General features: G+C 32.8%; 1 protein-coding gene across 1 annotated transcript in view; it reads right to left on the bottom strand.

The window, feature by feature from the left end:
- The window catches only part of LOC123715268 (serine/threonine-protein phosphatase rdgC), a 117,966-nt gene that overhangs the window by 36,517 nt on the left and 60,498 nt on the right, over positions 1–20,951 (bottom strand). The window contains exons 7-9 of the mRNA XM_045670218.1: positions 12,597–12,763; positions 10,392–10,428; positions 4,560–4,709 (exon numbers count right to left, since the gene is read on the bottom strand). Of these exons, the coding sequence (XP_045526174.1) occupies positions 4,560–4,709; positions 10,392–10,428; positions 12,597–12,763 (354 nt within the window). The remainder of the gene's footprint in view (positions 1–4,559; positions 4,710–10,391; positions 10,429–12,596; positions 12,764–20,951) is intronic.

Below are 20,951 nucleotides of genomic sequence, written 5' to 3'. Positions count from 1 at the left end.
CGTTGGGTAAATGTTTATTACACTGGCATATGGCTAACTCATTTTAATAATAATACGAAATCTTTAAATATTTTATTGATTAGAACATAACCTTTTTAGCTCTGGGCCTCAGATTTCCGTATCAGTCACATGATCATTTGTCAATCTAATAGACAAGTAAGTAATCAGCAGCTGGCACAGCTGTCATACGTCGTCGACTATTTGGGTCTAAGGCAAGCCGGTTTCCTCACGATGTTTTCCTTCACGGTTCGAGCGAATGTCAAATGCGCTCATCGACATGTCCATTGGTGTACAGGAGATTCGAACCTACGAACTCAGGGATGAGAGTCGCACAAAGCCACTAGGCCAACACTGCTTTATGCGAACTGAAATAAATGGCTGTAGGAAATATACTATGTTTCACTATTTTAATTTAAAAGGATACACATAGAAGGCGTTAGTTACTAGATTTAATTCAACACTAGTAACTCCGTATGCATATTGCCTATTTATTTAACAGTTTATTGATCCACAGCTTTGTACTAAGAAGGTATTTGTTGAGGTGTGTGTGGGAATGTGTAAAGTATGGGGGTAAGTGTGTATGTTTTTTCCGTCCGTCCGTAAATCCGTTTGAATTGGATTTGTTTCCTACGCATTTATAATATGGAATAAGTCGTCCGTGTACATTTGATATTAATTGTCAGGCGGAAGGAGCTGGTACTGGAGAGCGAGCCCAGAGGTTAGAACAGAACTTCATGTGGGACTGAATTTTGCTTTTTATAGCGTTGCAAGCGGCGGCCTGGAGTGAAGTACCATCTCGCCTTGCTGAGCAAACCAAGCTTCTTAGAGGCAAACTTTGACTTTGCTTCCAAATAACCGCGAAACTTAACATCAGTCGATATATCAATGGCTAGTATTCCGAAACTAGCTGAGGCTTTAAGGAGACTGAAGAAAAGAGGAGTAGCGACAAAGGCTGTTTTTCAGCGGAAACTTTTTAAGTATATTATTTTGAACATAGTCCGTACCAAAATGATGTGAAACACCTCAGTATAACGAGTTGTCTAATCAGGTTGACAATCTGAGACAAATCTTTGTGTTTAATTTGTTGCAGTTCCTTACAAACGTTGTGTAAAACAAAAAAACTTGGCGATTAAAAAGAGTGGCAGAGAGTTCATTGCCAGTTCTTCTCTTCCGTTCTACGCCCTTGAATTGAAAACTGGCAGTCAATGTAAAATTAGAAGCATTTAATGTATATTTTTTTATTGACGTTCATAAGTGTACATTGTGTTACCTATATGAATAAATGATTTTTGACTTTGGTACTTTAAGCTTATATAATAATACTTTAAATAATTCAAGCCAATAAGATACTTCCACAAACTGTAGAAGCATTAAGTCTACTCTCTAGATCTTAGTGTTAATTTAAATCATCGACAAGTTTATAACAACAAAAAACAACATTTGTTTCGCCAGCAATCAAACACAAGGCACAGGAATCTGGCCCTATTTAATTAAACTATATTATCCTATAATAAAATCAGTAAAACTTTCTAGAACTTACATAAATTAAATTAATCTAATAATAAAATCTCGGAGCTTAAGCGGAAATACTCGGGGAGAAAAGGCAAAGTTATAATTACTTTTATTGAAAACTATTAAATATTGAATGGCACGCCTTTTAGTTATATTTTAATTATTCCAAAGCGTCGTCGTATACATTTTAGGATAAACATTATCAAACTAAAAATATATAATTAAAAAGTACGTACTCGGGGTTTTTTCGTATCGTTAGTAAAAGTATATGTAAATTATGTATTCTGTTTTTTTTTGTTACTGTAACAAGCGAAAATAAGGACAAACACAAACGTTCTCGTTATTATCGTTTACTATTGTGATTGTATGTGAATATCGTGGGCAGTAGTGGTGGCTTCAGCATGCCACTCTCATCCATAAGGTGGATTCGATACCCGGCTCTTGCACCAATGAACTTTCTATGTGCGCATAACATTCGAATGGTGAAGGAAAACGTCGTGAGAATCGACGGTGTGTGTCAGGCACAGGAGGTCTATCAGATTGACAAATTATCATGAAACAGATACAGAAATCTGAGGCCCAGCCCTCAAAAGGTTAGCGACACTGATTTATTATTATGTGAATAATGTTTCTCGAATAACCATATAATGTATTACTAACATGCAAAAACAAATTCGATGAGATTCCTTTTCAACTAAAATAGATTCTGATACTAAACTAGAGAAGTCGACAAACGTCCTATAACGAAAGTAGTATATTTTTATTATCGGAGTTAATATATAAATCAATAAAAAAATTACATCTTATTGTACTAAACCATTCTAAAAATCCACTTGAAGACACAAAATCCATGTTAAATTTTTAATAACAAACACACAACCAGAAGATAAACATACAAAGATATGTAACACGCGAATCAATAGTCATATTGGGTAAAGTGAAGTTGTCTTACATAGTTTGTCTGATCCGCGATAACTTAGTTTTAAATTTTTCCTTTACGTTACAATAGTTAGAAAGCTCCATCTAACAATTCGGAACTTTTGGTTTAAAACTTTGAATCCCGAGTTTACTTTGGAGTTCTAGTTGTATCGGCTTCGTTTGATCGATCCTGAACTTTCCTTTTTCATCTAATAAGCCTTTATGGTTGTAAAATACAAAGATAAGTATAAAATGAGGTACGTAGGTAACACTGAAAAAGTTTAAACTGGCCAGTTAGAAACATTGCTAATGAAAACTTATTTTGAATTTCAATATTAGATCTATAAGGTAACCTAATGTAGTATATTGCATTCATTTGTCATTTGTTTTTGTGAATTGGCGGCAAATCTAAAACTCTTGTTACACGTGAAAATGAACCTAACTCGAGCCAAAAAAAATGGTCAGGTATTTATTATGACTTTCGTTGTGGGCTTACTCAACAACAAACCTATGATAGGCTGCGATTAGCATTTCTTAATGAAGCCCCATCTCGTGCCACTATTTACAATTGGTTTAAAGAGTTTAAGCGTTGACGTAGCAATCTCAATGATGATGAGGGACGTCCTTTAACAGCGACTACTGAAGATATCATCAGTGCTGTGCGATGCCTGATAGAGGCGAAAGAAGATAAGAGAATGACCTATCAGCGGATACGGGCAGGCCTAGGCATTGGTATGAGTCAGATTCAAAAAGTATGACACTAACATTTAGGCGTCAGGACAGGGATTTAGCTTTGTAATAGATGGATTCCCCGACATATTTAACCAACGACCAGAAACACCTTCGCATGTCGGTCTCGCCAAATGTTAGATAAGTTTATCGGCAGTGACTCAAATGCTGTATTTGACATCTTTACAGGTGATGAAACCTGGATATATTGCTACGAACCCGCAACAGACAGACAATTAGCTCAGTGTTTTCTTTCGAGTATCGTCCAACTAAGGTAAAGGAAGGAGTCAAGGAAAAATGATGCTGGCCTCATTCTTTGGTCGTAAAGGTCATTTCGAGACAGTTATGCTAGAAGATGGAAGGACAGTTCCTGCAGACTGGTATGTCAATCGCTGTTTGCATGTTGTCTTGGAAAAAATCGACAGCAGCGCCCTCGAATCAGGATCCACGTTCACCACGACAATTCTTCAGAGCACTCCGCAAAACGGGCTATTGAATATTTGACCAAAATAAAAGTATTGGCAAATTTCTATATTAAGCCGTTTTTCATTTTCAAAATACTTTCAGTGTTAACTAGGCCTATTAAACACTAATCGGCTAGCCGGCTAGTTTTTGTTTATTTTTATTTTCCAGCTTGTACATAAATAAGCCTTGTCTAAGAGATTCTGGTCTTCTCAATAACAAGCTTTAGATAGCCATCTAATAATAATATCTTAAAATAAATATAAAACCACAAAAAAAAATAAACATTTTCGTCCCTGTGGACCTAGAACCCATGTTTGGGCTCCATAATACGATGTGCTCAATCATTAATTAATTAAATAAATATGCAGGTATGAATCCGTAGTAAAACGTCTGTCTGTAATAATAATATCAATTTATATACAATATTGTAATACAGGAGGAAAAAATAATTTTAAAGACGGTAATTATAAAAGCAGTTCCAGTCTTACTTAGCCTTAGCTTGTAGGGACTATAAAACTGGATTCCTTTAGAAGTGGTATCTTTCACTTTAATCCATGACAGGACTGTCAGGAAAATATTTGACGAATGAACTGAAAACTCCAGTCCTGGTGCTTATTATTGCTCAAGGAACAGTCGCAATGAATAGAAGAGATGCTATCAGCATCAAAGGACCAAACTTGTAAAATGTGTTTTAATGTTTTGTTTATCCATTTTTATTTATTATCACGATGTAGGTTAAAAATATTGTAAATACTATATATTTCTAGTTTATGCATTTCACAAGTATTGCAGAAAATTGAGTCAACATAATAATATTTCTTAGTCATAATTATTTTATAAGCTACAATCGTATAACGTCCGTAAAAAATATCCACTTAAGATTTATATATTAGCCATTGCGTGAGTACCCTATGTTATACATATATACAAATTACCTTATCACGTTCGAGACTCTTCACCATATCCAAATCTGTGGTATCAGAGATTCCTCCGTGGACTACGAACACGCGGTTGTTGATAATTGTTCCCAGAGGCAGCCAGCGGTACACGTTCTCAATTAGTTTGAGAAGACGCTCAGCGTTGTGCTGTAAACAAGGGAAATTGCTTTTATACATTGATTAAATACATTTGCAGCTGAAACAAAAGAATTCAAACTCAGAAAAATCAAACGAAAATACATCTAATTGTAAATAACGAACACAGCGAGGAAATGTAGCCATCGTTAAAAGCTCAGGGAACAAACTTTTAATTTTATTTTTATAACTTTTTTTCAAATACCAAATATTGTAAATACTGTACATTTGTTTGTTATGATTACTACTATTCTCGAATCCACTTAAACACTTATCAAAATTGGTCCCTCCATTTATTGCATTATGGTTTTGTCGAGAAAGATTCGATGTCCTTAGCATTGTGAACGATAACATCGGCACGAAATAAAGACATCAACCGCGCAACTTCAAAACTTCTAATTGTCAAATGTTTAGTCACACTTAATCATAGATAACAATACACTTAGCTGTCAATTGCGTTTTGTTATTCTATGTCAGTTGCGTTATTTTTTACTATTTTAACAAATGAACGACTAGACTGATGTCTTGACTCAAAGTCAAGTGAAAGTCAAATCATCAATTCCAATACGAGAACCTAAAATGGCACTTTTGAACGTTAAAACATCAAGATGATTCTAGTTGCCCCTTCCAGGTAGTTTCGTGTGGAGAAGAAACTTCGCAAATAATGATACATTTTTCGTTTTACTGTTTGATGCGGTATATACCACGTTGTACGTCACGTGACACAGAAACAGGATGGCCGTCTCCTAGTTCTAAGCTACCATCCCGACTTATTTACAAGCCAAATCGTTTTGGCCGTTTTTATGTAACAGTATTTAAAGGGCAAACTAGTTATACATATATAGACATGCCAGAGTAATATTAATTTCTATGGTTTTAGGGAGCTTTCTTTTATTTATTGCCTAATCCTGCAAGCTAACTTATATATAACAAAAAAAAAATATATATATAGCCAAATATGGAATACATAATACCAAAATGTTCCAACAGGAAAATCTCAATAAAATATATTAAATACATTTAACTAAGTAATACATTATTCGACCGTGTTGTGTGATGATGTGAAATATGGTGATGGTATGGATATTCTAAATACTGCTTTTAAGTATTTCGCGATAGGTTAAACATGTCAAGGCTTAGATAGTGGTTGTAATCCGAGCTGCGCGATACAAAACTCAGTTTTTGTATCGCATATGGATATGACTGGCTTTTATATAAAGTTAAATTTGTTAGTGCTAGATTCAAAGCTTAATGAACGACAAGATTACCAAAGTTAAGGCGTAGGTAACTAGGTGGGCAAATAAGAGGCCCATCCTGTTAGTATAATAAATCATAAAAAGTCAAAGCGGACATCAAACTTGAACAATACGTCTTCTTTTATAGCAATGTTGCCTTTGGTTCGGTTCAAGCATGCGAAACTGAACCCTGAGCTCGTGAGTTGGCATGTTTAAGGCACTCTAAAACGAGACTTTCCTTTGATCTGTTTTCAACATGGCTCAAAATCATCCAATGATCCGATGCATTCAAAGGCCCATATACCTCGTTACTTACCACCGTACCGACCTCGTTTTAAAATTTTTCTCAACAATCAGAGGATAATATGGCCTGGTCTACTCGGACAACATGGCCTAGCTTAACTTCTTCGAAACAAAACAACAAAAACTATCAGCCATAACTTTGTAAATCAATAAATAAATTTAAATCGTACGTTAAGGTAAAGCTATTTTCCAACGCCTATTGTTATATAAATTACTATTCAAACGATCCTAGTGCTTGCATATTATTTGTGCCATTATAAAGACTTAACGTCAAGCTAGCTTAAAAGTTGCTTGTGGTAGCGTCCATGCGTCGGGTTGTCTCTCTCCCTAAAATATGGCAAGGGGGCCGATGGCTGGCCATGCGTGATACTCGGGTGCTACTTGTGGTTAAGGGTCGGACTTGAATATATTTGCGTGTTATTCCCATGAGAATGTAAGTGCGTGCTCATATTTCACCATGCATTCTACTGATAGAGGACAAATCTTTGTTTTTTTTAATAATTAGTTAACTATTTATTACTTAGTATGTGAAACATGGTGTAATAGTTGCAGCTCCTTACAAACATTGTGTAAAACAAAAAAGTTGGCGATTAAAAAGAGTGGCCGAGAATTTATTGCCAGTTCTTCTCTTCCGTTCTACGCCCTTGATTTGAGATCTTTTGACATGTCACCTCTAAAGTATTAACATAAGGAATGCAATAAAAAATTGACTTTGTCTTTGAATTGGTTCGAAAGTACTTAAGTCGCAAGTTGGTTCCACAGTGGTGGTGCGCGTCAAAAACTCCCCTAAGAAACCTTAAAGAAGTTAGATCCTTATTGATCCTTATTTGTGAACTTCATTCGTACCATTAATTCTGTTCTAATTAGGTGATTTCGTAACTCACGTTACTATTTACAATTCAATAAACGTAGTACAATTTCAAACTTCTTAATAAGCTTTTCGCTGAACAGAGCGTGAACTTCGAAACTGAACAATTAGCAGTTATACGTGAGTAAGAAATTCGATTTCTAATGTGTGAACTTTCTGATCGGAAACCATTTTGGTTTAAGGCGCAGACGCAGACCAAGCTCAAATATCAGAATATTGTATATATTCCTTTTCTTTTACTCCAATTATGCCAAAATACAATCTGTGATTGTGTGGCAATCATGATTTATAATAATTATAAATACTCAAAGATCTCCTACAGTAGTTTATAAAAAGCTGTAGTATGTGTAGCTTATTTAGTAGATTTCTACTTTTGGAAAAAATGTATTATTTTTTATATGATTATCTGCGAGAATCTTTATAATTAATATTAATTTGATAATGTATTAATAGAGTTTGATAATGTTATGACATAGTGATAATATCATATAACAATTGACTATGATGATATGGTTTAATAATGAAAAATTCTACCTTCTTATTATAAGGCAAAATATTCACGCCTTTCTCTGTGAAGAATATGCGAGATTTAGATTGTACCACTATAATACTTTTGTATCATATTTATATTAATAACTATCTCTTTTGGAGAAACATTATGTGTTAATGATAGATATAATCTAAATTAAGCAGCCTTTGCTCTGACGCCAATACCCGACGTATTGTATGTAAAGTTCAAATTGAAACTATTTAATAATTTAATCATAAATATATTTTAATCAACCGATATTTATTATCTGCAACTCCATATATTATTTTTTCACAAAAGCTTTCTAACGCATCAGCTTCATAAAGAAAAAAAATACAAGTTTTAATGTGACAAGCACTTATAAGTAAACATATCCAAAGAAGGAGAAAAAATTGTCAAGGAAAAAAAATAATATGTCCAATTTATATAATAACGGCAACGGGGGGCACACGAGCATACGGATCGCCCAAAAAGGGCAGTCATCGCAGCCTATAGACACCCATTTTTAGTGGGTGCCGATAAAAATACGCGTCATATTTTTCTTTTTTAGGGACAAAGTCCCTACCACGGTTGATTCGAAGAGATTCGAAGCCATTCATAAGAAAAATATATAATAACGATAACAATGATAGTAATAAATCTATTACAGTTAATGAAATAATTGTATTTTTTGTATTCATGTCTATGATATGAAAAGCTTTTTGTTAAACTTTATCTAATTTAATTTAATTTAATAAATTTCTGTAAAGGTGCATATAGCAGATCATTTTTTGAAAAAGAATATAATATAAATAGATTACATAGAAAGAATATTTTTTTTTCTTAAAGAAGTTTCACTTCTTACGTGTGTACACAAGGACACCTTCTATTTCATTTAAATATAATGCATATCATAAAACAAAAAGCGGTAGGCGCTTTGAGAACTGTCAATAGAAATTTAGTGTCTTTATTAACGTTCACTGTATCATACATAATGTTATATCTTCAGTATATGTTACAAGCAATATTGTCTAAAATATACGACAATTATGGTACACATAAATGTTACAAAGAATTAAAAAATGACAATACAATACATCAGCAAAACAGCGGATTAGCTTAATCAGATAGTGACAATGATTTTAAATTGATACCTAACCGAATATAACAGATATTTTTATAAAGTAACTCTTAAGTCGCTATTATTTTAATAATGAAGTTGGAATGGAATTCATAGAAGAAATTCCGCTTCAAACCGTTAATTAAGTTTCCCTTTACTCGACTATAATTGCAGCTACACTTTTCATTTTATTTGACGACGTTTTAGCTTACATTTTTTATATGATTCTACTTCGACGTCTACTAAGGACATACGTTCAGTAATTATACCTTCCATATGTTCATGAGTTGGTTGATATTTGAAACTATCTATATCATAACTTGGTTAGTTATGCCTAAATAAAAAAAACATTGCTTCTATTTGATTAGGCTAATCCGCTGTTTTGCTAGTAGTTTCGATGACGTAAATGTTAAATAATAAAAACAAAATACTATTCTACGAATTGAATTAACTTCATTTTTATTATATTAATATATATATAAAAACATCATATTATGGCGAAACGACAATAAAATAATAATAATAATAATTTAATATATATATATTAAATTATTTTATTGTCGTTTCGCCAAAATATGATGTTTTTACTTAGCATACCTTTTTAGTAGCTACACACCAACATATAGAACACTTTGCTATGCCAAAGAGACTATTTACTTTTCCGGAATAAAAAACCTAAGCACTAAACCAAACGTATATTTTTAATTTCTCAAATTTTTCTCTTCATAAAAATCTCAGAGTTGAAAGAATAAATAAAATAAAAACTCGAATTTGGTCTTCGAGTTTTGCACTTAGCAACATATTTTGTGATTATTTTTCATTTATATACTTATATATAATAACAATTATCTAAATTCGAGCATATATCTATATTTTTTTAATGAAATAGATGGCAAACAGCCTCACTATGAGGCTCATCTTATATTAGAGAAAACCTTCAGGGAGCACTCACACTACTAGAGAGCGTTTCCGGCCTAAACATAACACAAAATATCATATGTGTCGTCCACTCTTTCGCATTCATAACGTGTCCTATTCCATGTTTGTCGTTTTGAGTACATAGACTTCAAGGGATGGAGGAACCAAAAGTGATGACTAACTAACTGCAGGATGAGATGGATGTCACTTCGCGAGGACTATGCCAATGGACTATCTATGTTTATTTATAATCGCTTTATGCATTGTTTTTTACAGATTTAGACAGTTTGAAAGTTAAAAACGCACGAACACAATAAACTTAAACAATCTGGCTGAAATTTTAGAAGCAATAAAACAGATAAATGGGATAATAACGCAAAAAAAATATTGTATTACATATGAAATTGGCCTTTTTGTCGGGAGAACAAAAAGTAGATTTTTTTAAACAGAATACTGTTAATTAAACAAAGTATGTACCATTGTTATCTATGCACTTTTGCCATTTTATAGGTAGTTCATTGATTTCTTTACTAAGAAAACCATTGAGACTGATATCAATAAAATCTTGGGAGGCGGTTTCGACTGCCCCACGAGCTGAATTTTTACCTAAGAATATAGAAATTAAAAAAAAATGGTAATCTGATGGAGCAAGGTACGGGGACTACGGAGGATGTCTTAGACTTAGATTGTTATTGTATTGTTGTTTGTTGTCCTCTAAATAAGGACCTAATATATTGCTTACCTTATATTTTTGATGAACTTCTCTTATGAAGCCGTATCTGTGGAAGAAAATAATTAAATTAATACTCAAATTCTCTCTCTCTCTCTCTCAAAAACTCTAGCTTTGCATACGAAATTTTCAATTTCCCAATTTGTAGATTCCAGCAACAATTGGCTGGATCTAATTAACTCCTGAGAAAAGATTGAAAACAATTTCAATGGCTCCAAAGGGGACCTCCATCAAAAACGTATTGGATTACACACAGAAGTCAAGTCTCAACGTTATCTAATGTATGCATAACCTTGCGTTACGATTTCGGCTTTTTAAGAATCCAATTCTTAAAGGATTCGAATTGGGACGAAAATACTTCGACGGGTTGGTTCACGACTGTTTATTTTTATTTATTTGTTTACACTTCGTTACACTACAAAATAAAAATAAAAATTAACATAATTAAATCAAAAGGAGAGCAACTGGCGGCCTTATCGCTTACGAGCGATCTCTTCCAGGCAACCACTGTGAGTAAAGAACAAAGAAATGTATTAAATAAGATAGGCAAGTAGTGCAAAATACATGTTACACACAGTTATATAAGTTACAGATGTTAAAAATAGAAAGTAAAAAGACACATGAATCACGATAATTTAAGATAAGTCTCACGTCAGTTAGTAGTTAGTAAGAAAGTTAGGGATACGATGTGGACAGGTAATGTTTGTACAGAAGAAATTTAAAGGAAGATAGAGAAGGAGCTAAGCGAATAGGGACGGGAAGTGAATTCCATAACCTAACTGTGTGGCGCGACAAAACAGATTTTTAAGAGATAATTTTTTAACACTTATTAATATTAATGGTACCCTATGCGGGAAACACGCCACTTATCCGACAATATTATTTTAATATTTATAGGCAAGAGGCAAGTGCTTCCTGCGGCTCTCGTTACACCTTCCCAATTAATACGTTTTACAAAGAAAACTTCCAAGTGCGACCTAGAGTCTTTAATATCTCGCTCGAGAGTTATCTTTGTATTAATTTTCTGCTCCAGGTCGAACCTCACAGCTGCGAACAAATCCAATGTGATTTTAAGGTCAGGTTAACACTTGGATTTCGCGGTCACACGCAGAGTTGTGGAAGGCGGACAACGTGGTGAATGAAGTTGTGGTGATGGAATGTCTTATTTTAATAATAATAATATTTATGCTTATGACAACTGTGATAACGTCATATATAATGTAATTAAAAATAACAGCATTAAAATAAATGCAATTAATTGCCAAGAGCGTTTTTATATAATATGTACGTTTGTTATGGGAGTCTTATTTAATGACGTGGTATGTATCAAAACAGCGTTTTAGAGTGTATAATTATGTAGAACTAATTATATAATGAAAAAATATATAGCACAGATTTTTAAAAACTAAGAAGAGAAGGAAGAAAGAGTGAAAATTTTGAGAGACATCTAGTGACCAATGGGAGAAACTGGGTGTGAGAACGCAGCGTTTCAAGCAATAATAAAGGGTGTCTCAGCGCCAATTTTATTATTATATATATTTAATTTAAAAAAAAACAAATTGTATTTATAATATTTTAATTGCGGATTTTATGTACGGTATATTTTACCGTCAAAATGTGTTGCATCACGGTGAATGAACTCTTCAAAGCGGACTAGCATATTTGCAGAGACACGCCGCAGGACTTTAACTGATATGGCTCTCACTTCTGTCGCTATTATAGTTATTCAACTGCGCAAAATTCGTTAGGGTAACATAAGCTCTCGCTTTAAGATAAACCGTAAATAACCAGGTTAGCCACTGGGTAGCCACAGTATGTCTCCAAATTTTTCTGATATTTCCCGGACACACTAAAAGCGTTGTACTAACGGGACATGGAACGTTGACATATGTTGACAAATAGTCCAAAAATAAGGAAAATAATAAATAAATACTCCTATTAACAAAAATACAAAACTTAAATGGACATGGATTGAGCAAACCAACAGGTCGAAAAAAGAAAAAATGGACGAAAGACGCCATGAAATGAACGAGGTAACAAGGGGAGGGCTTTGACGGACGACAACCTGACCAACTGGCTGCTGATAAACAATGTGCTAAATATAATATAGTAAATAAAGTAATATAGTTAAAATGTATGTTATCATTTTGTTTATTATCTAATTATATCTATTAGGTTAGTCAATTTAAGCTTTATTATAATAAAATATAATATTACCTGGCGTTCATAATGAGATCTTCATGATTCCCCCGGTTAAGGTAAACTCCTCCAGGAAATGCCAACATACATGACAAAAGCAACAGCAGCACTTCCAAACTCTTCTTACCCCTATCCACGAAGTCACCGTTGAAAATATATGGATTTTCTGTAGATGGCAGACCATTCTACAAAAAATAAAAGAAGTTTCAGTTTCGTGGTAGCTTTCAATCTTCTATGGGTTCTGTTATAGAACAGGGGAGAATTGGGCAGGACGCTCACCTAGACTCGCATTACCAGGGCGGGTGCCCACTTGAAAGATATATTCGTTAAGAAAACACTTTTTAAACGGATTGAAGCTATGTGATATTATTAAAATCTTATAAAAAAAATTCAGACTTTTCGCGTGGTCACGGTAACTGAAGACAAAAGGTGTTGAACGTCAAAAGTATCACAGCTGCAGAGAAAGTTGTGTTATGTGTATTTATTGCCCCGAAGATGATCGACTAAAATAATTAGAAGTTTTTAATAATAATACATAGCTTCAATCCGTTAAAAAATTTTTTTCTTAACGTGTAAAAGCTATGTTAACAAAAGACAATACAGATATGTTCGTATTATGATTTCCTATAAAAGAATTGACGATGTCGATATTGTATAAAAAACAGTATTCGCTCAGCTATTCATAGAAAAAGGTTTTATGACATCACAGAAACAATGCAATCATGTCTCAATGAATCCGTAGAGATGCGAGCCTGACTTACACTAAAAAATCGATATCGTTGCGTGATGCATGATTTGCCCATGACAACGAATTGAAATAGAAAGTGCACTTGAAGGGACTTTTTATTCATATAGACAGCCCGTAAAGATCATCGTCATTAGAGCGAACCGATGAGGCATAATTCAGAGATTTACAAAGTAGTATATAGGATGTTGGAAGGTTGTGATGCTGATCACTTATACTTATCTATGATGCACTGATTTGATATTGGATCATGTTTTTTTTACTTTTAATGTGCGGTGTCATCATAAATTATGATATATTCTACCTTATACAAGTAAACACAATGTTTTCAAGTATTATTTAATTGTTTTAGACGCTAGTCCATCCTATCAGATAACAGTGATGTCAAAATATATCAGATAAAACTTAGCACTAAGACTCGACATGGAATGTGTCTTAAAAATGTAGTGTAGGATGTATTTATTTTATACATAATCGGAAAGAAAAAGAAGATTACACAGTCTGGTGGAAACAGAAACTGATAAACCAGATTACTGTAATTCACTATGAACAATGAGAATCTTTAACACGCAGATTTATTTGAAGCTTTTGGGACAGCCTACACTTAACACACATAAGTAAGGTATCGCATAAACAATAGAATATATTATTTCGCACACGTATAACAAAAGACAAAATCCCCCTAGTTCCTATTCGCTTAGCTCCTTCTCTATCTTCCTTTAAGTTTCTTTTGTACAAACATTACCTGTCCACATTGTATCCCTAACTTTCGTACTAACTACTAACTGAGTTGAGACTGATCTTAAATTATCGTGATTCATGTGTCGTTTTACTTTTTATTTTTAATGTATCCAGTATCAGTTTAGTTTATTTTTTGTTCCCGTTTAGTTTCTTCTTTATATAATATGTATTTTTGCACTTCTTGCCTGCCTTATGTAATTATTTTTTTTTCTTTACTCACAGTGATTGCCTGGAAGAGATCGGTCGAAAGCGAAAAGGCCGCCAGTTGCCCTCCTTTTAATTAAATTATGTTCAATTTTTATATTGTTATGTAACGAAGTGTTAATAAATAAATTTAAAAAAATGAATTAATGCTAAACGCTTTGTCTCCTTCCGAGGCCCTTTCATCTTTAACCACTTCCTTAAAAACAAAATTATCACCAACATTTCAAACCTTACATTACATACACTTACTAAATATCTCAAAGAATATCTTGTCAATCTGTCAGCATAGCTGATACAGAAAATATTCTTATTGTGCAAAAATAGTTTCAATATAAATTTGGGTTATGTAGACATCGTAAAGGTAAATACAGTTTATATGTCAAAAGGAAGAGACTGGCTGCCCACAATACAGGGAATCCTACTAACCTAAATTTCCTGTATATCGTGTATAATAAAGTATTTTCTTTTCTACTACTAATATTTTTAAAAAATATGTTAAAGCTGGAGTGAGGGCCTGCCTTCGGCTATACTTTCGAGGCGTAATTCCAACTATTGAGGTAATTTCCACGTTTATAGTAAGAAAGTTTAAGTGAGCGAAATGTACAGCCTTGGCTCGAACAGGTATAAATCTACTCGCCTAAAAAATATAGATTTATTTTTATCAAAATAAGCTACATTACAGATGACATTACCAATGCGGCAAGTTATTTATATGATATACAAAAATATGTCTGCAATTCACACGTGGTAGAAGCCTTTAAAGATTATGGGTTCAAGATAGACGAATGTAATTTTAATTTTAAGGTTTAATATCAATTATTAATTTTGATACAAACTACAATGGTTTAAAAAGTTTTTACAATAAATAATTTGGAAATTAGACTTTCTTTCAGTTATTATTTTTAAGTTTAATGTCAATATCTAATTTAAATAAAAACTTTTATAAATAAAGTTTGAAAGTCGATTAATCGAAAAAGTGACGTTAAAGAGCCAGAGATATATAAACTTTAAATTAGTGCAGTGAAAAGTTTTCACGCAAACAGTTTTTATAATTAATGATTTTCAAATAAAATTGATAAATTTCATCGTATTTTATTTATTTCACATTTTTTTAAATTCAAGAAATGATCAAATACTAATTTATTTATTTATACTTCGTTAACATTAATATACAGAATTATACAAATGAAAAAATAAAAAGTAAATAAGTTACATAAGTTATTAGGCAACAGGCAGCCTTATCGCTAACAAGCGATATCTTCCAGGCAACCCTAATTACCGAAATTATGTATAGTTTTTACACTGTATAATGTTTCCTATCTCATTTTCTCCCTCGTTAAATCTTATGAATTTATATGTCTGTCTCTTTTTACCGTCACTTTTTCGTATCATCGACTTTCAAATCACAACGATGCTCAAGTTCACTTCAAAAAAACATCACAACCAAAAAACCTATTTCTTAGAGTATAGGTAGTATGACTTGGAACTTTTGTCCGCTCACTCGACGTACAATTAAAAACATCTGTTCAATTCATTAATTATGTCCATACATTGTCATGTGCATTATTCGAGAGCAAAAATAGTAACGAAAGATACGCAGTAATTTTCCCACGCCATACTTTTATATAAAACTTGGGGCAAACGGGCGGAAGGCTCATCTGATGTTAAGTGATACCCAACACTCTAAATGCAAGAGGGCTCGCGTCACCAGCCTTTAAGAATTGATACGCTCTTTTCTTGAAGAACTGTCGAATTGGTTCGGAAGTTCTTAAGTGGGAAGTTCTAGAGAGGTACGACAAAAACTGCCTCAAGAAACGCTTAGTTGTGGAACGTCGGATGTCAAGATGATAGTTACTGTTTGAGGGCTCGCGTGCATTACCGGACTTTTTAAATTATTGATAAGGTTATGAAATGAATGAGTGATATTTTCTTAAAAATCCTGTCGATCCTAATAATTATGACGTCAAGCAACTTCGAAAGTGCTTTCAAAACCCGTAGCGCTGATGTCGCAAACTTGGGTTCACGTGCTACGGAAACTCAATATTGAAATGGGAAGCCCATTGAAGTCACGTGGTAACTTGCAAAATTGTTATTCATTTGTAGAACTTATTGAAACAATTAAAAATGTGTGATTTCGCAAGATATTTTTAAAGGTAATAATTTATATATTTAAAATAATTTCTTTTGTACTCATACAGAGAAACAGACTGTTTAACTGAATTGTACAAAAGTTGTACTTATTGAGATTACCGAGGATATGATAATATAATATGATATTATAATAAACTCAAACTCAAAATAACATTATTCATATATGTAACCAAATACACTTATGAACGTCAAAAAAAAGATGTTAAATTGATTCTAAATTTACATTTACTACCAGTTGAGTTAAGAAACTCTCCGCCACCAAAAAGCCGACATTAAAAAGTGATCGCCAAGTTTTGAATTTTAGTTTACAATTTATTTCTTGGCATCAGATTTAATTATCTGTTTTGTACTCATTTGGTTTTTTAGGAGCTATCAGCTTTCTGACACAGGCCGACGACTTTAGGTGTAAAACATGACATTCCTCGCGATTTTCCTTCACCGAGCGAGTGTATTTAATACATAGACCGAAAGTCCTTTCACACCAGAAACTACGACGTCAGGGATAAGAACTGTGCACTGAATACATGCTGCTCTCAATAAAGATACAAAAATATGATAAACCACGTTGGAAAACAAAATAAACTAGAATTATTCTATACTAATATTACAAGGGGACAATGTTAAAATTATTGGTTGCCTGGAAGAGATCGCTCGAAAGGTTAAAGCCGCCAGTTGCCCTCCTATTCATTATATGTCAACTGTATTATATTTGTGTTGGAAACGAAGTGTTAACAAATAAAATATATTATGTTTATAACGAATGAACTCAATAACTACTGGACCGATTTCCAAAATTCTATTAATTGGGAGTCCATATAAACAAAATTTTATTACTTACTGTTAATATATATATATTAGTATATATGTGTCGTATGTGTTTGTATTTTTATTACCAATTTTAAACTTTATTGATTACCAAAATATATGTCCAGCCGGTCCAGATTTGCCCACAGGCTTTTAATAATGCGTAGCGGCATATAAACCTCATAGATCCTAAAATACTATTTACACATATTTCATATTTTTATTGTTTCTATCTTATACCTATAAAAAGTTTCAATGCCTACAAAACATACTGAGAAACCCTTAGAAACCCTCTGAAAGCCAATAATTCTATATAAGCCTGTTAAATCCAATACAAATGTGTGATTTAGATAACAAATTGGCTTTACATGACATAGCTTATCGCGGCAGATAAGGCTCCACCAATCACAAGGGCTCAGTTAGTCTCAATCCAAAATCTTAGTGTAATACAATGAAAAAGAATTTGAGATGTAAAAAAATTAATGTAAGCGAACTTGTGAATATAACGGAAAATAAATAATTAAGTTAATGCAGCGGAAACTCCAAAGCTGGTGCTTTTCTCGCTTAACGAATAATTATCGCAATACAGCGAGAAAATGCTGCCAGCGTTAAATGTGCCACAGGGACCAAACTTTTTAAATATGTTTAGATTTTTCTTTCTCACCCTCGCAATATATTTATGAAAGTATTATGTATTTATACCTAAAGAGTGATAAGTTTACTAGAATACAACATACGCAATATTAATACTAGGAACAAACGCAGGCTGCAATTTCCCCGTAAAGTATCTAAAGGTAGTAATTATTTTATCGAAAAATGGATACTTTTCTTTAATAAAATCCCAAAGGCTCTTTTATCTCTGCCTTTTAATAAATTTAAGAAAAGCTGTGTAAAAAGGCTTACTACAAAGTTAACGATTATCTAGTTTATAAAAGGTCCTGGAACTAGTACTAGACAGGCTTCTAATAAATTTGGGAAATTTGTTTTAAAATAAGCGTTGTTTACTATAGTCATTCTGTATGACAATTTGCTGTTTTAAAATAGTACCGAGGGTTTTTTACACCGGCTTTTTTTCTCTCGGCTTACACCCTCTATCTTCTTTGCCAAGCTAAGCAGAATGTCTACTTATTAAAATTTAATGACGTGAAATAAGTGATACCCATATACCATAATAAAACATAATAATCTTTGAAGAACGCGTTTTGGCCAAAACTCACCGAATCATCCAGAGCATTCTGATAAAGGAACGAGGTCTTCTCGATGATTTGATGTACTTTTTTCATAGAATCGAAGGGCCAACGAGCATACGGGACGCCTAAAAATGGTAACGCAGCCCGTGGACACCCATTTATTGTGGATGCGTTGCCGACCTTTGTGGCAGGAATATACTCTTACTTTGAACAATTTGAGGTCGTATCGCTGTATGTTATTTGCCTATAAGTGCCTGTCATATTAAATCTCTCAGCATTTTATTTTTCTTTATGTACCAATTTATCAGTGTGCCGAGCGTTGGTAAGCTTCTGTAAATAAAATAATAAGGGAATTTGCAAACAAGACTGTACTGGGTAGAAAGCAAATCTACTTTTTTATCTAGAACTATGGTATTTAACTTGCATTTGAATTGTACAGTGGAATGAATGTATTACTTTTGAAAATATATTTTTTCATAGATACGATCTTAAAGCGTTTAATAGCTTGATACTATGACATTAAAAGGTACGCCACGTTAAAGAAAGACACAGAAAAATGTCCCCAGCTATTGAAATTCTTCCTGTCAAAAAAGGCAAAAATATTTGTTAAAAATGCAATACAATAGTTCGATGGTTGTTGTATGAATAAGTTCAGATATAGATTAAATGATACACTGTTTGAATCTGGGTAAGAACTCGTAACAGTCGTTTAAAATATGGCCTTATATCTGACATATCGTTAGGGGTAGTGAAATTGCGATGCTGGATTAACAAAATCTAACTTGACTTATTGAAGAGTTCGTAAATATAAATGACTCTTATGTTATTGGACATTATCGAAAATGAGAATGTTAAATTACAATTCAGACCAAATGGCCTATATTGGCTTCAAAGCGATGATTATTTGCATTTTGTTTACGCTTTTAATTATGAACTAAAATATATATATGTAACTTAACTAATGTTAGGTTACATAACTCAAGCAACGAAAAGAATAACTTTACTCGAACAACGGTTCTTTTTTCATGGTAGCTCGTGATATAAACTATAAACGAAACTATCAGTAAGCCGAAATATAAATATCAACACTTAGACGAAATACTATTAAACGTTCAGATTTTGACAATCAAACAAAATATAATTCTCCATTAACAAATGTAGTAAAAAAATTCTAAAGGAAAATTTGTAAAAAGATACCTCGATCGTAAATGTTTATCGCCAACGTTAAGCTAAAGTGCAGACATAAACAACCATTTAAGATTGAATTAAGATTTAAAAATCTCTTCTAAAACGTTCAGATTTCACTTGGCACGGGGCTGTTCGGTGACTAACAGCTGAAGGTGCGCGACACACCGACATCTCACAAGAATAAATATTATATGTGTGAATAAGTGTAAGTAGTATTTAAGATGTTGGTTTATAACAAATCAGAATTGAATATTGCTCTCAAAATGGCGAAGACTTGAAGCGTTGAAATCGTGGTAACTCATCAAGATAGACTACTCATCCTAACTGTCTGTTACCTCAGGTTTCTTGGTGCGGGGTTGCCGTAATTATTTATTTATTCACTATGTTAGAGTACATCTGTAGGGTTGTTAAGTTCTTAGGTTTCGTCCTCTCATATATTTAGTTATCTAGTGCAGCTTCTTAATACATACACTAATAGACATTTATCTATATTATATATATATATAAATGAAACCCTTTTTCCCTTGGTCACGGCTAGAACGGCTCCGCTAATTCTTTTTGAAGTGAAACTTATTTATAGGCGTTGGAAAAAATTTACCGCCACCTTTTTTCCGTCACGCGCCATCTTTTTCTTGTCCATACCACGGTTGATCCGAAAAGATTCGAAGCCATTAATAACAAAAATATATAATAATGATAACGATAACGATGATAGTAATAATCATATTCCAATTAATTTAGTAATAATAATAAAATAATTTTAGTAGTAATAAGGCAAAATGAAATAATTGTATGATTTGTATTCATGTCTATGATAATAAAAGCCTTTTGTTAAACTTTATCTTAGTTAACTTTATTTAACACAATTCTGTAAAGTTGCATATAGTAGATTATGTTTTTTAAAAAGGTCATAAAGAAGTTTCTTTTCTTACGTGTGTACACTAGTACAGGCACACATTTGTTTGAAAAAATTAAGAAAATTGCGCGGAAAATTATAAAATTTAAGTATACTAAACCACCATATTAAGTAAATATGACGTTGTATATCATAAAGCAATTTTAGTTAATTATACCAATTCGAAATCAATATTCATAGTTAAGACAGGACAACGTCTTTTGGGTCCGCTAGTTACATATAAAGTTAAATACACATTCTTTCATTCATAAATACACAGACAACTGGCTCGCAAGCTGTACAAATACATATTTATGCTTTTCCCGTGATAACTCACATAAAATAATAGTTTATTATCGCTTTATTTTTGTTCATTGTTGTTCCATCATAAATTACCCACATAAACTACATCATTACTTAACAAAGCAAATACAATATTTTCTAGAAATTTTCTC

This window comes from Pieris brassicae, chromosome 10, assembly GCF_905147105.1.
Source record: "Pieris brassicae chromosome 10, ilPieBrab1.1, whole genome shotgun sequence".
NCBI classification, from domain to species: Eukaryota; Metazoa; Arthropoda; class Insecta; order Lepidoptera; family Pieridae; genus Pieris; species Pieris brassicae.
This window is presented reverse-complemented; position numbering and strand designations above follow the sequence as displayed.